Source organism: Taudactylus pleione, unplaced genomic scaffold, assembly GCF_031769625.1.
Source record: "Taudactylus pleione unplaced genomic scaffold, aTauple2 ptg001597l, whole genome shotgun sequence".
Lineage (NCBI taxonomy): Eukaryota > Metazoa > Chordata > Amphibia > Anura > Myobatrachidae > Taudactylus > Taudactylus pleione.
The window spans coordinates 624,306-640,643 of NW_028285994.1; the positions used below are offsets into that span (position 1 = coordinate 624,306).

Sequence of the window (16,338 nt, forward strand, 5' to 3'; positions counted from 1 at the left end):
TTATCCTACTGCTACTCCCATCATTATCTGGTGTTATCTTACTGCTACTCCCATAATTATCTGGTGTTATCCTACTGCTACTCCCATGATTATCTGGTGTTATCCTACTGCTACTCCCATCATTATCTGGTGTTATCCTACTGCTACTCCCATCATTCTCTGGTGTTATCCTACTGCTACTCCCATCATTATCTGGTGTTATCCTACTGCTACTCCCATCATTATCTGGTGTTATCCTACTGCTACTCCCATAATTATCTGGTGTTATCCTACTGCTACTCCCACTATTATCTGGTGTTATCCTACTGCTCCTCCCATCATTATCTGGTGTTATTCTACTGCTACTCACATCATTATCTGGTGTTAGCCTACTGCTACTCCCATCATTATCTGGTGTTATCCTACTGCTACTCCCATCATTATCTGGTGTTATCCTACTGCTACTCCCATCATTATCTGGTGTTATTCTACTGCTACTCCCATCATTATCTGGTGTTATCCTACTGTACTCCCATCATTCTCTGGTGTTATCTTACTGCTACTCCCATCATTATCTGGTGTTATCCTTCTGCTACACCCATCATTCTCTGGTGTTATCTTACTGCTACTCCCATCATTATCTGGTGTTATCCTACTGCTACACCCATCATTCTCTTGTGTTATCCTACTGCTACTCCCATCATTATCTGGTAATATCCTACTGCTACTCCCATCATTATCTGGTGTTATCCTACTGCTACTCCCATCATTATCTGGTGTTATCCTACTGCTACTCCCATCTTTCTCTGGTGTTATCCTACTGCTACTCCCATCATTCTCTGGTGTTATTTTACTGCTACTCCCATCATTCTCTGGTGTTGCCCTATTGCTTTTCCCACTGTTCCTCGATCTAGTGGTGAGCATAAGAAAGACCTGGAGAGCGCTTGCTGATAATGATGGTGGTAACATACTAATACATGGGGACGGTGAGCTGAGTGTGAATCCACAGGTGCAGTTTGCATCTATTTATAAGCAATGTGGCCTCTAAGTGAACACAAGTGGGGTCAGTAGTCTCTCGACTTATAGTGATAGTACATTTCTCTCTTCATCTAAGTTGGGGGACGGTGACCTGTAGACAAGATGCTGCCCAGAAAAAAGCTGCTGACTTTGGAATCAATAAATCAGAGTGTTGGAAATCTCCCCATCTTGGGATCCCTGTCGGTTCGAGCTGTGAAGATCCAGAGAGAGATTGAGGAGGTAAGAGGTGTGAGGTGCATAAGATTATGGAGCTAGAACAGGAAGTAACTGAGCTCCTGGACACACCATTCTGCTATACAAGGGGGCACATACACAGGGGTACAGGGGCAATCTCTGGTGGGCACCACCCCTTCCTCTAGGTGTCAGGTTCCAGCCTGTGCATATGTTACATTATACTGCATTCCCACAATTATGGTGTATTCACTACAATACATTTTTGGGGATGTAGTCAGCATCCCGGGGTGTGGGATGCCGACTGTCAAAATACCGGAGTGGTAATCCCGAAAGTGTCGGGATCCTTGCTCCAGAATCCCCTCCACTGGCATCCCGAAGGTAAGTATCAGAGGTTAGGGGGAGGGTTAGGTTTAGGGCTTAGGGTTAGGCACTAGGGGGAGGGTTATGGTTAGGCACTAGGGTTATGGTTAGGAACTAGGGGGAGGGTGAGGGTTAGGCACTAGGGGGAGGGTGAGGGTTAGGCACTAGGGTGAGGGGGAGGGTTAGGCACTAGGGGGAGGGTGAGGGTTAGGCACTAGGGGCAGGGGGAGGGTTAGGCACTAGGGGGAGGGTTAGGGTTAGGCACTAGGGTTAGGGTTAGGCACTAGGGGGAGGGTTAGGGTTAGGCTCTAGGGGGAGGGTTAGGCACTAGGGGGAGGGTTAGACAGTAGGGAAAGAGTTAGGGTTAGGCACTTGGGGGAGGGTTAGGCACTAGGGGAGGGTTAGGGTTAGGCACTAGGAGGAGGGTTAGCCAGTAGGGAAAGAGTTAGGGTTAGGCACTAGGGGGAGGGTTAGGCACTAGGGGGAGGGTTAGGGTTAGGCACTAGGGTTAGGGTTAGGCACTAGGTTGAGGGTTAGACAGTAGGGAAAGAGTTAGGGTTAGGCACTAGGGGGAGGGTTAGGGTTAGGCACTAGGAGGGAGGGTTAAGGTTAGGCACCAGGGGGAGAGTTAGGGTTGGGCACTAGGGGGAGAGTTAGGGCTAGGCACTAGGGGGAGAGTTAGGGTTAGGCACTAAGAGGGGAGAGTTAGGGTTAGGCACTAGGGGGAGAGAGGGTTAGGCACTAAGGGGGAGGTTAGGCACTAGGGGGAGGGTTAGGGTTAGGCATTAGGGGGAGGGTTAGGCACTAGGGGGAGAGTTAGGGCTAGGCACTAGGGGGAGAGTTAGGGTTAGGCACTAAGGGGGGAGAGTTAGGGTTAGGCACTAGGGGGAGAGTTAGGCACTAAGGGGGAGGTTAGGCACTAGGGGGAGGGTTAGGGTTAGGCACTAAGGGGGAGGGTTAGGGTTAGGCACTAGGGGGGAGATTAGGGTTAGGCACTAAGGGGGGAGGGTTAGGGATAGGCACTAAGAGGGGAGGGTTAGGGATAGGCACTAGGGGGAGGGTTAGGGTTAGTCACTAAGGGGGGAGGTTAGGGTTAGTCACTAAGGGGGGAGGGTTAGGGTTAGTCACTAAGGGGGGAGGGTTAGGGTTAGTCACTAGGGGGGGAGGGTTAGGGTTAGGCACTAGGGGGAGGGTTAGGCATTAGGGGGAGGGTTAGGCACTAGGAGGAGGGTTAGGGTTAGGCATTAGGGGGAGAGTTAGGCACTAGGGGGAGAGTTATGGTTAGGCACTAGGGTTAGGCATTCTTATTCTTACACTGCTGGGGTCACATACATGTATTATGGGTGCATGCTGGGTAAGTAATGGCTGCTTCTGCATGTAACCCACACATGCTGGACAGCTTTATTCTTACACTGCAAGGGAGACATACATGTATAATTGTGCATGATGCTGGACAGCTTTATCCTTATGCTTAGATCTGAGGGCTTGATTCAGACCCGCTCGCTAAGATCCATACTCTCGCTGCTGCCGATGGTATGCAGTGTGTATGTATTGTGTGTATGTATTGTGTGTATGTATTGTGCGTATGCAGTGTGTATGCAGTGTGTATGTATTGTGCGTATGCAGTGTGTATGCAGTGTGTATGTATTGTGCGTATGCAGTGTGTATTGTGTGTATGCAGTGTGTATGCAGTGTGTGTGTGTATTGTGTGTATGTATTGTGTGTATGCATTGTGTGTATGCAGTGTGTGTGTATGCAGTGTGTATGTATTGTGTGTATGCATTGTGTGTGTATTGTGTGTATGTATTGTGTGTATGCATTGTGTGTGTATTGTGTGTATGCGCATACCTTAGCGAAAGTTCACAATGCGTTCGCTCACTGCACATAGACAGCCCAGCAGTGTGAGTGACAGGAGAAGCCGTTTGTAGGTGGTAACGAGCTGGCCATTAAAAATGGGGGAGTGGAGGTGCAAACGCAGGCGTGCCTGAGCATCTCAACAGCGTGTTAGAGGTGCGTATAATTATAAGACAGCGTCATAGTACACGTCACCTGGCTGGTTTTTACCAGGCTTGCCTACCCTCCCAAATATCTGGTGCCACTTCCGACCACCCGGAAAGGCAGGCAAGCCTCCCGGCTGCCGCATGACCCCCCGACTACTACAAGAAACAAGAAACCCCCGCAGCGGGTGGCTCGATGACGCGATTTGCACTGAATCATGTCATCATGGCTCCGCCCCTTTCAATATGCCAATATTTTCGGCATTGTGAAGAGGGCCTGGAGCCACGATGACGCGATCATGTGGCCCCGCCCTGGCTCCACCCCCAAAACTACATGAATACCTGGCCACGCCCCCCACTGTGCGCAGACATGCAGCTCCCTCCTGGTACGGTCACCCTCAAGCGCTGCGATAGCATCCAATGTACCGATGGTTGCATACACTTCCTGAACATGATGTACACAAGTGGGCGTCTTAAAACAGGCTGGTGGGTGTCTGCATACACTATGTGATCGCTCTGTAAGAAATACTGGGCGTGCTAATGCATTGCTGTGCGGTAGCGCTGCCTACGCAATTTGCATACACATCGTGCGAGCGATCACATCTAGCGAGCGGCTCTGAATCAGGCCCTGAGTTTGGACACATCTAATCCTCTCTGTACATCTTCCATCTCCCCCACCAGCAGCACGGTGTTACCCAGGGGCACTGTTACTGGCTCATTATTGCTTTGCTCCCATATCAGAATCAGCCCCAATGTTTAACATAAAGAAAAATTGTCTTATTTTGTGTGATTTACATTTGTCTCTTCCACAATATGACGTAGTGAATAGCAGGAAAGTCTCCTCCTGTCACTAATTATAGTTTACAGTGAATTTGTATATTATTTCCATTGATATTCTCTCTTCTCCTACAGGGGATACACAAACCTTTTGGAAAAATAACAGCCTGTCACCTGGAGGACCAGCAAGTGGCGGGTCAGAAACCAATGACCTACCTGAGACAGGTAACTACACAAACCGACAATTTGTCACAACTGATCAACAACTTATAGTGATACCTAGGAGACTGCTAAATTCAAACTATTACACAATAACATCTCATTTGCTAAACTTTCAAAGTAATAACCATATAAAGAGAAGGTCCGGGCACCAGCACCAGCACACGTTCCAGTTCTTATCTCAGTTATTGCCATGTAATAACCATATATAGAGAAGGTCCGGGCACCAGCACACGTTCCAGTTCTTATCTCAGTTATTGCCATGTAATAACCATGTATAGAGAAGGTCCGGGCACCAGCACACGTTACAGTTCTTATCTCAGTTATTGCCATGTAATAACCATGTATAGAGAAGGTCCGGGCACCAGCACACGTTCCAGTTCTTATCTCAGTCATTGCCATGTAATAACCATGTATAGAGAAGGTCCGGGCACCAGCACCTGCACACGTTACAGTTCTTATCTCAGTTATTGCCATGTAATAACCATGTATAGAGAAGGTCCGGGCACCAGCACACGTTCCAGTTCTTATCTCAGTCATTGCCATGTAATAACCATGTATAGAGAAGGTCCGGGCACCAGCACACGTTCCAGTTCTTATCTCAGTCATTGCCATGTAATAACCATTTATAGAGAAGGTCCGGGCACCAGCACCTGCACACGTTCCAGTTCTTATCTCAGTCATTGCCATGTAATAACCATGTATAGAGAAGGTCCGGGCACCAGCACCTGCACACGTTCCAGTTCTTATCTCAGTCATTGCCATGTAATAACCATGTATAGAGAAGGTCCGGGCACCAGCACCTGCACACGTTCCAGTTCTTATCTCAGTCATTGCCATGTAATAACCATGTATAGAGAAGGTCCGGGCACCAGCACCTGCACACGTTACAGTTCTTATCTCAGTCATTGCCATGTAATAACCATATAAAGAGAAGGTCCGGGCACCAGCACCTGCACACCTTCCAGTTCTTATCTCAGTCATTGCCATGTAATAACCATGTATAGAGAAGGTCCGGGCACCAGCACCTGCACACGTTCCAGTTCTTATCTCAGTCATTGCCATGTAATAACCATGTATAGAGAAGGTCCGGGCACCAGCACCTGCACACGTTCCAGTTCTTATCTCAGTCATTGCCATGTAATAACCAAGTATAGAGAAGGTCCGGGCACCAGCACCTGCACACGTTCCAGTTCTTATCTCAGTCATTGCCATGTAATAACCATGTATAGAGAAGGTCCGGGCACCAGCACCTGCACACGTTCCAGTTCTTATCTCAGTCATTGCCATGTAATAACCATGTATAGAGAAGGTCCGGGCACCAGCACCTGCACACGTTACAGTTCTTATCTCAGTCATTGCCATGTAATAACCATATAAAGAGAAGGTCCGGGCACCAGCACCTGCACACCTTCCAGTTCTTATCTCAGTCATTGCCATGTAATAACCATGTATAGAGAAGGTCCGGGCACCAGCACCTGCACACGTTCCAGTTCTTATCTCAGTCATTGCCATGTAATAACCATGTACAGAGAAGGTCCGGGCACCAGCACCTGCACACGTTCCAGTTCTTATCTCAGTCATTGCCATGTAATAACCATGTATAGAGAAGGTCCGGGCACCAGCACCTGCACACGTTCCAGTTCTTATCTCAGTCATTGCCATGTAATAACCATGTATAGAGAAGGTCCGGGCACCAGCACCTGCACACGTTACAGTTCTTATCTCAGTCATTGCCATGTAATAACCATATAAAGAGAAGGTCCGGGCACCAGCACCTGCATACGTTCCAGTTCTTATCTCAGTCATTGCCATGTAATAGCCATGTATAGAGAAGGTCCGGGCACCAGCACCTGCACACGTTCCAGTTCTTATCTCAGTCATTGCCATGTAATAGCCATGTATAGAGAAGGTCCGGGCACCAGCACCTGCACATGTTCCAGTTCTTATCTCAGTCATTGCCATGTAATAACCATGTATAGAGAAGGTCCGGGCACCAGCACCTGCACACGTTCCAGTTCTTATCTCAGTCATTGCCATGTAATAACCATGTATAAAGGTCCGGGCACCAGCACCTGCACACGTTACAGTTCTTATCTCAGTCATTGCCATGTAATAACCATATAAAGAGAAGGTCCGGGCACCAGCACCTGCACACGTTCCAGTTCTTATCTCAGTCATTGCCATGTAATAGCCATGTATAGAGAAGGTCCGGGCACCAGCACCTGCACACGTTCCAGTTCTTATCTCAGTCATTGCCATGTAATAACCATATAAAGAGAAGGTCCGGGCACCAGCACCTGCACACGTTACAGTTCTTATCTCAGTCATTGCCATGTAATAACCATGTATAGAGAAGGTCCGGGCACCAGCACCTGCACACGTTACAGTTCTTATCTCAGTCATTGCCATGTAATAACCATGTATAGAGAAGGTCCAGGCACCAGCACACGTTCCAGTTCTTATCTCATTCATTGCCATGTAATAACCATGTATAGAGAAGGTCCAGGCACCAGCACACGTTCCAGTTCTTATCTCATTCATTGCCATGTAATAACCATGTATAGAGAAGGTCCGGGCACCAGCACCTGCACACGTTCCAGTTCTTATCTCAGTCATTGCCATGTAATAACCATGTATAGAGAAGGTCTGGGCACCAGCGCACGTTCCAGTTCTTATCTCAGTTATTGCCATGTAATAACCATGTATAGAGAAGGTCCGGGCAACAGCACCTGCACATGTTACAGATCTTATCTCAGTCATTGCCATGTAATAACCATGTACAGAGAAGGTCCGGGCACCAGCACCTGCACACGTTACAGTTCTTATCTCAGTCATTGCCATGTAATAACCATGTATAGAGAAGGTCCGGGCAACAGCACCTGCACATGTTACAGATCTTATCTCAGTCATTGCCATGTAATAACCATGTACAGAGAAGGTCCGGGCACCAGCACCTGCACACGTTACAGTTCTTATCTCAGTCATTGCCATGTAATAACCATGTATAGAGAAGGTCCGGGCACCAGCACAAGTTCCAGTTCTCATCTCAGTCATTGCCATGTAATAACCATGTATAGAGAAGGTCCGGGCACCAGCACCTGCACACCTTCCAGTTCTTATCTCAGTCATTGCCATGTAATAACCATGTATAGAGAAGGTCCAGGCACCAGCACCTGCACACGTTACAGATCTTATCTCAGTCATTGCCATGTAATAACCATGTATAGAGAAGGTCCGGGCACCAGCACAAGTTCCAGTTCTCATCTCAGTCATTGCCATGCAATAACCATGCATAGAGAAGGTCCGGGCACCACCACCTGCACACCGTCCAGTTCTTATCTCAGTCACTGCCATGTAATAACCATGTATAGAGAAGGTCCGGGCACCAGCACACGTTCCAGTTCTTATCTCAGTCATTGCCATGTAATAACCATGTATAGAGAAGGTCCGGGCACCAGCACCTGCACACCTTCCAGTTCTTATCTCAGTCATTGCCATGTAATAACCATGTATAGAGAAGGTCCAGGCACCAGCACCTGCACACGTTACAGATCTTATCTCAGTCATTGCCATGTAATAACCATGTATAGAGAAGGTCCGGGCACCAGCACAAGTTCCAGTTCTCATCTCAGTCATTGCCATGCAATAACCATGTACAGAGAAGGTCCAGGCACCAGCACCTGCACACGTTACAGTTCTTATCTCAGTCATTGCCATGTAATAACCATGCATAGAGAAGGTCCGGGCACCAGCACCTGCACACCGTCCAGTTCTTATCTCAGTCACTGCCATGTAATAACCATGTATAGAGGTCCGGGCACCAGCACCTGCACACCTTCTGGTTCTTATCTCAGTCATTGTCATGTAATAACCATGTATAGAGAAGGTCCGGGCACCAGCACACGTTCCAGTTCTTATCTCAGTCACTGCCATGTAATAGCCATGTACAGAGAAGGTCTGGGCACCTGCACACGTTCCAGTTCTTATCTCATTCATTGCCATGTAATAACCATGTATAGAGAAGGTCCGGGCACCAGCACCTGCACACGTTACAGTTCTTATCTCAGTCATTGCCATGTAATAACCATGTATAGAGAAGGTCCGGGCACCAGCACCTGCACACGTTCCAGTTCTTATCTCAGTCATTGCCATGTAATAACCATGTATAGAGAAGGTCCGGGCACCAGCACCTGCACACGTTCCAGTTCTTATCTCAGTCATTGCCATGTAATAACCATGTATAGAGAAGGTCCGGGCACCAGCACCTGCACACGTTCCAGTTCTTATCTCAGTCATTGCCATGTAATAACCATGTATAGAGAAGGTCCGGGCACCAGCACCTGCACACGTTACAGTTGTTATCTCAGTCATTGCCATGTAATAACCATATAAAGAGAAGGTCCGGGCACCAGCACCTGCACACCTTCCAGTTCTTATCTCAGTCATTGCCATGTAATAACCATGTATAGAGAAGGTCCGGGCACCAGCACCTGCACACGTTCCAGTTCTTATCTCAGTCATTGCCATGTAATAACCATGTACAGAGAAGGTCCGGGCACCAGCACCTGCACACGTTCCAGTTCTTATCTCAGTCATTGCCATGTAATAACCATGTATAGAGAAGGTCCGGGCACCAGCACCTGCACACGTTCCAGTTCTTATCTCAGTCATTGCCATGTAATAACCATGTATAGAGAAGGTCCGGGCACCAGCACCTGCACACGTTACAGTTCTTATCTCAGTCATTGCCATGTAATAACCATATAAAGAGAAGGTCCGGGCACCAGCACCTGCACACGTTCCAGTTCTTATCTCAGTCATTGCCATGTAATAGCCATGTATAGAGAAGGTCCGGGCACCAGCACCTGCACACGTTCCAGTTCTTATCTCAGTCATTGCCATGTAATAGCCATGTATAGAGAAGGTCCGGGCACCAGCACCTGCACATGTTCCAGTTCTTATCTCAGTCATTGCCATGTAATAACCATGTATAGAGAAGGTCCGGGCACCAGCACCTGCACACCTTCCAGTTCTTATCTCAGTCATTGCCATGTAATAACCATTTATAGAGAAGGTCCGGGCACCAGCACCTGCACACATTCCAGTTCTTATCTCAGTCATTGCCATGTAATAACCATGTATAGAGAAGGTCCGGGCACCAGCACCTGCACATGTTCCAGTTCTTATCTCAGTCATTGCCATGTAATAGCCATGTATAGAGAAGGTCCGGGCACCAGCACCTGCACACGTTCCAGTTCTCATCTCAGTCATTGCCATGTAATAACCATGTATAGAGAAGGTCTGGGCACCAACACACGTTCCAGTTCTTATCTCAGTCACTGCCATGTAATAGCCATGTACAGAGAAGGTCTGGGCACCAGCACACATTCCAGTTCATCTCTGTCATTGCCATGTGATAACCATGTATAGAGAAGGTCCGGGCACCAGCACCTGCACACCTTCCAGTTCTTATTTCAGTCATTGCCATGTAATAACCATGTATAGAGAAGGTCCGGGCACCAGCACCTGCACACGTTCCAGTTCTTATCTCAGTCATTGCCATGTAATAACCATGTATAGAGAAGGTCCGGGCACCAGCACCTGCACACGTTCCAGTTCTTATCTCAGTCATTGACATGTAATAACCATGTATATTGAAGGTCCGGGCACCAGCACCTGCACATCTTCCAGTTCTTATCTCAGTCATTGCCATGTAATAACCATTTATAGAGAAGGTCCGGGCACCAGCACCTGCACACGTTCCAGTTCTTATCTCAGTCATTGCCATGTAATAACCATGCATAGAGAAGGTCCGGGCACCAGCACCTGCACACATTCCAGTTCTTATCTCAGTCATTGCCATGTAATAACCATGTATAGAGAAGGTCCGGGCACCAGCACCTGCACATGTTCCAGTTCTTATCTCAGTCATTGCCATGTAATAACCATGTATAGAGAAGGTCCGGGCACCAGCACCTGCACATGTTCCAGTTTTTATCTCAGTTATTGCCATGTTATTAGAATATGAATTATTCATCACTACCACTTTAGGGAACTCTTCCAAAGCTGCCGATTTTAGGAAGACATCAGGGGTTCAGCTGGGACAATTTGTACAAATGAATCATTGCATAGTGGGCAATGTCCTAAGTGATTAAGATCCCAGCAAAATACATGCGATGGGACTGGATTTGATCCTAAAGAATGGAAAAGGGGTTTATAATTCCCAATTCCATGTGGCAGGTCTCTGGACTTATGTACAGTAGTAGAGAAAAGTCTGACGTGATAGATCACCCTCGCAGATTTCTGTTGCTCTGACCTAAAGGTGCCGGTTCTTATCTCAGTCATTGCCATGTAATAACCATGTATAGAGAAGGTCTGGGCACCAGCACACGTTCCAGTTCTTATCTCAGTCATTGCCATGTAATAACTATGTATAGAGAAGGTCCGGGCACCAGCACCTGCACACGTTCCAGTTCTTATCTCAGTCATTGCCATGTAATAAACATGTATAGAGAAGGTCCGGGCACCAGCACCTGCACACGTTCCAGCTCTTATCTCAATCATTGCCATGTAATAACCATGTATAGAGAAGGTCCGGGCACCAGCACCTGCACATGTTCCAGTTTTTATCTCAGTTATTGCCATGTAATAACCATGCAGTGTCATCACACGGCGCGCCACTGTGAACTTCATGTGCGTACACTAGGGAGGTAAGTCCCGGGATCGGCAGGGTCCCAGAATTTGGACTAAAATTTGGCGGGATTTCAGTTTCAGGACTAATATTTGCATATTTAGGGTTTTTTTTAATGCTGGGCAGCTGTGCGCAACGTGACGTGATGTCAGAGGTCTTGCTGCGCAGCCCCACGCCGGCTCACCCCTTCAGCCTTGCCCGCCCTATTGACTAACTCAATCCTGGGTTTCCCTGGATTGAGCATTTTTCAATCCCTAATACCAGGACTGAAAAAACCACCAGGATTGTCCTATCGAGCGTACACACAGGAGGGGACGTGGCTTTGTGTCTGTGTGGCCACGCCTCCTGTTGTATGATGATTTGGGGGTGTGACCGCATGTTACACCCCTGTTCTCATCAGACAAGGGGCTGGCTCAGTGCTCCGGGACCTGCTTGGCAGCGTCCAGTCTCTCCCGGTAGTGTCGCCTCTGCTCAGTGACCCCGTCGGTGTGTGACCAGGATACTGATCCTTCTATCTCTTTACTATCACCCTCAATTTTTATCACTATCCACCTTTTTAATGCAATTGTGATGTAATAATATCACCCATAATGGCAATGACGTCATTATATTACCACATCCTTCTGTCCTTGTCCCAGTGAAAGGCTAGAGGCAGACGGACAGCTTCTGCTATCACTTTGCGTGAACTGTGCATGCGCCTCCTTTATTCTCCTGCGCACGAGTCAGTCAAAGATCGATCCTTCTACAGAAAAGAAATGCAGCAGAGTAGCCCATCGACTGAAGATGGCGTTAGCTCCTAGGCCCAGTGCTTGGTAAATATGACCATTTAGCAGCCCCCATAGAAACCGATGGTCGCTGCTATTGCAATCTAAAATGGGGAACCACAGCCGAGATCTGCAATATCCCCAGTACATAAATATGCTCCATAATCCTTTTATACCCTCTCTTGTCCCTCTCAGGTGGCTGCCCTGTGTACTTACCCTGATCTGCTGGACAGCGGTCGCTTCCCGGAAGACGCCAAGAGCAGAGCCCGAGCGATCATGAAGGAACTGGACAATGGATCTGTGGGTTAGTGGGGGGATTCACGGGAACATGGGGGAAATCACTAATCACTATTACTACAAGAAAGGGGCTCATTACTAAAGCCGCAATGAGAGGGAAGTAATCATCCCATTGTCTGTGGCACATAGACCTATTATGGGTCTGATTGTGACTCAGGAGCAAAAGCAAAAACAAAGGTTCAATTCTCCACCGAGATAAACTATACTGCGATCCAGAGGAGGGGGGTGACCGATGGCCGCATTGTGTACAAAGACGCAAACATTGGTCGCACATTGGAGCTCATTCAGACCCGTTCGCTAATTGCGGCCGCTCACTCCCAGCGTATTTACATTTTGCAAAGTGACGCCAAGGCAACTGCTCGCTCAGCAAGGCATAAGCACGCCCACTATGTCTTGACGAGCGATCACTTTGCCAATGTAGACGCCCATTAGCATGTATTTAGATCCCCACTAGCGCACGTCATCTCCAGGAAGTGTCTTAAAACATTGGTACATCAAGGACCATCGGAAGCGATCGCAGCGCTTGTGGAGGAGCCTTGTGCCTCCTCCTCCATCTCTCAGAGTACACCTCTTCCTACTCCTCTACCTCCTCCTCCACATCCTCCTCCACCTCTCAAAGTGTGCCTGCTCCTCCGCCTCCACCTCTCAGAGTGTGCCTCCTCCTCCTACTCCTCCACCTCCCATAGTACTCCTCTTCCTCCTCCTCCACATCCTCCTCCACCTCTCAGAGTGTGCCTCCTCCTCCACCTCTCAGAGTGTGCCTCCTCCTCCACCTCTCAGAGTGTGCCTCCTGCTCCTCTACTTCCTCCACCTCCTTCTCCTCCACCTCTCCTCCTACTCCTCTGCCTCCTCCTCTGCCTTCTCCACCGCCTCCGCCTCTCAAAGTGTGCCTCCTCCATCACCCTCTATTCCTCCTCCACCTCTGAGTTTGCCTCCTCCTCCACCTCCTACTATGCCTCCTCCTCCTCTAATTGCTCCACCTCTCAGAGTACGCATCCTCCTACTCCTCTGCCTCCTTCTCCACCTCTCTGCCACCCAGAGTGTGCCTCCTTATCCTGCACCTCCTACTCCTCCACCTCTGAGTATACTTCCTCCTCCTCCTCCTCTACCTCTGTGTGCCTCCTCCACCTCTCAGAGTATGCCTCCTCCTCCTCTGCCTCTCAGAGTGTGCCTCCTCCTCCACCTGCTTTACCTCCTACTCCTCCACCACTCAGAGTACACCTTCTCCTACTCCACCGCCGCCTCCTCTTCTGCCTCCTCCTCCACCTCTTAGCGTGCCTCCTCATTTTCCTCCACCTCCTCCTCCTTCACCTGTCATAGCACACCTCCTCCTCCTCCTCCTCTTCTACCTCCTCCTCCACCTCTGAGTGTGCCTCCTCCACCTCCTACTCCTCCACCTTTCATAGTACACCTCCTCCGCCTCCTCCTCTTCTATCTCTCAGTGTGCCTCCTCCACCTCTAAGAGTACACCTCCTCCTCTTCCACCTCCTATTCCTTTGCCTCCTCTTCTGCCTCCTCCTCCTCCATAGGGATATCCATCAAACATTGTTTTCAAAACATCAATGATGACCACCTGATGTTAACTAGTTTTGCCATCGATAGCAGAAAATCAATGGTTTTCCACCATCGATGGATGTAAGGGAGACGATGTTTGTTTCTCAGGAAGGAGCTTAGCCCTGCCTCCTGACCACCACTAAGCGCCGTCCCATTTTTGATTGGCCAGCAGTCCACCGTGCTACCAGCTGTGGTGGCCATCGAGGGGGTGCAAATCATCGATGGTTAGATGGTTTTTGTGCCATCAATGATAATCACCAATTGCCATCCCTACTTCCTCCACCTCCACTTCTTCCACCTTCTGTTCATCTGCCTCCTGCTGCTCCTCCTCTGCCTCCTGCTCCTCCTCCTCTGCCTCCTGCTCCTCCTCTGCCTCCTGCTCCTCCTCTGCCTCTTCTACCTCCTCTGCCTCCTGCTCCTCCTCTGCCTCCTTGCCTCCTGCTCCTCCTCTGCCTCTTCTACCTCCTCTGCCTCCTGCTCCTCCTCTGCCTCTTATACCTCCTCTGCCCCCTGCTCCTCCTCTGCTTCCTTCTCCTCCTCTGCCTCCTGCTCCTCCTCTGCCTCCTGCTCCTCCTCTGCCTCCTCTGCCTCCTGCTCCTCCTCTGCCTCCTGCTCCTCCTCTGCCTCCTGCTCCTCCTCTACCTCCTTGCCTCCTGCTCCTCCTCTGCCTCTTCTACCTCCTCTGCCTCCTGCTCCTCCTCTGCCTCCTGCTCCTCCTCTGCCTCTTATACCTCCTCTGCCTCTTATACCTCCTCTGCCTCCTGCTCCTCCTCTGCCTCCTGCTCCTCCTCTGCCTCCTCTGCCTCCTGCTCCTCCTCTGCCTCCTGCTCCTCCTCTGCCTCTTATACCTCCTCTGCCTCCTGCTCCTCCTCTGCCTCTTATACCTCCTCTGCCTCCTGCTCCTCCTCTGCTTCCTTCTCCTCCTCTGCCTCCTGCTCTTCCTCTGCCTCCTCTGCCTCCTGCTCCTCCTCTGCCTCCTCTGCCTCCTGCTCCTCCTCTGCCTCCTGCTCCTCCTCTGCCTCTTATACCTCCTCTGCCTCCTGCTCCTCCTCTGCTTCCTTCTCCTCCTCTGCTTCCTTCTCCTCCTCTGCCTCCTGCTCCTCCTCTGCCTCCTCTGCCTCCTGCTCCTCCTCTACCTCCTTGCCTCCTGCTCCTCCTCTGCCTCCTCTGCCTCCTGCTCCACCTCTGCCTCTTCTGCCTCCTGCTCCTCCTCTGCCTCCTGCTCCTCCTCTGCCTCCTCTGCCTCCTGCTCCTCCTCTACCTCCTTGCCTCCTCTACCTCCTGCTCCTCCTCTGCCTCCTGCTCCTCCTCTGCCTCCTCTGCCTCCTGCTCCTCCTCTGCCTCTTCTACCTCCTCTGCCTCCTGCTCCTCCTCTGCCTCCTTGCCTCCTGCTCCTCCTCTGCCTCTTCTACCTCCTCTGCCTCCTGCTCCTCCTCTGCCTCTTATACCTCCTCTGCCTCCTGCTCCTCCTCTGCCTCCTGCTCCTCCTCTGCCTCCTCTGCCTCCTGCTCCTCCTCTGCCTCCTGCTCCTCCTCTACCTCCTTGCCTCCTGCTCCTCCTCTGCCTCTTCTACCTCCTCTGCCTCCTGCTCCTCCTCTGCCTCCTGCTCCTCCTCTGCCTCTTATACCTCCTCTGCCTCTTATACCTCCTCTGCCTCTTATACCTCCTCTGCCTCCTGCTCTTCCTCTGCCTCCTGCTCCTCCTCTGCCTCTTATACCTCCTCTGCCTCTTATACCTCCTCTGCCTCTTATACCTCCTCTGCCTCCTGCTCCTCCTCTGCCTCCTGCTCCTCCTCTGCCTCTTATACCTCCTCTGCCTCCTGCTCCTCCTCTGCCTCTTATACCTCCTCTGCCTCCTGCTCCTCCTCTGCTTCCTTCTCCTCCTCTGCCTCCTGCTCTTCCTCTGCCTCCTCTGCCTCCTGCTCCTCCTCTGCCTCTTATACCTCCTCTGCTTCCTTCTCCTCCTCTGCTTCCTTCTCCTCCTCTGCCTCCTGCTCCTCCTCTGCCTCCTCTGCCTCCTGCTCCTCCTCTACCTCCTTGCCTCCTGCTCCTCCTCTGCCTCCTCTGCCTCCTGCTACACCTCTGCCTCCGGCTCCTCCTCTGCCTCCTCTGCCTCCTGCTCCTCCTCTGCCTCCTGCTCCACCTCTGCCTCCTCTGCCTCCTGCTCTTCCTCTGCCTCCTCTACCTCCTGCTCCTCCTCTGCCTCTCAGATTGCGCCTGCACAGTATCACTCCAGGTATCAGCTTTTTGCACTGATGTCCCAGCACAGGAGCTACAGTAAATTGCTCCAATATCTGTTTTTCTTAGATATGCTTATTAATTATGATATTACCAAATTACTAATTATCTCGTATAAAGTAATGCTATATTTTGACACCACAATATGGTAGCCCGATATATATGTGTGTGTGTGTGTGTGTGTGTGTGTGTGTGTGTGTGTATGTATATGTATATATATATATATATATATATATATATATACACAG

The 16,338-nt window shown here is 49.9% G+C and overlaps 1 protein-coding gene across 1 annotated transcript in view; it reads left to right on the forward strand.

Annotated features, from left to right (window-relative positions):
• The first annotated feature begins 1,119 nt into the window (after window positions 1-1,119).
• The window catches only part of LOC148442168 (alanine aminotransferase 2-like), a 252,995-nt gene continuing 237,776 nt past the window's right edge, over window positions 1,120-16,338 (forward strand). The window contains exons 1-3 of the mRNA XM_088464132.1: window positions 1,120-1,236; window positions 4,461-4,550; window positions 12,198-12,306. Coding sequence (XP_088320258.1) covers window positions 1,120-1,236; window positions 4,461-4,550; window positions 12,198-12,306 — 316 coding nt within the window. The remainder of the gene's footprint in view (window positions 1,237-4,460; window positions 4,551-12,197; window positions 12,307-16,338) is intronic.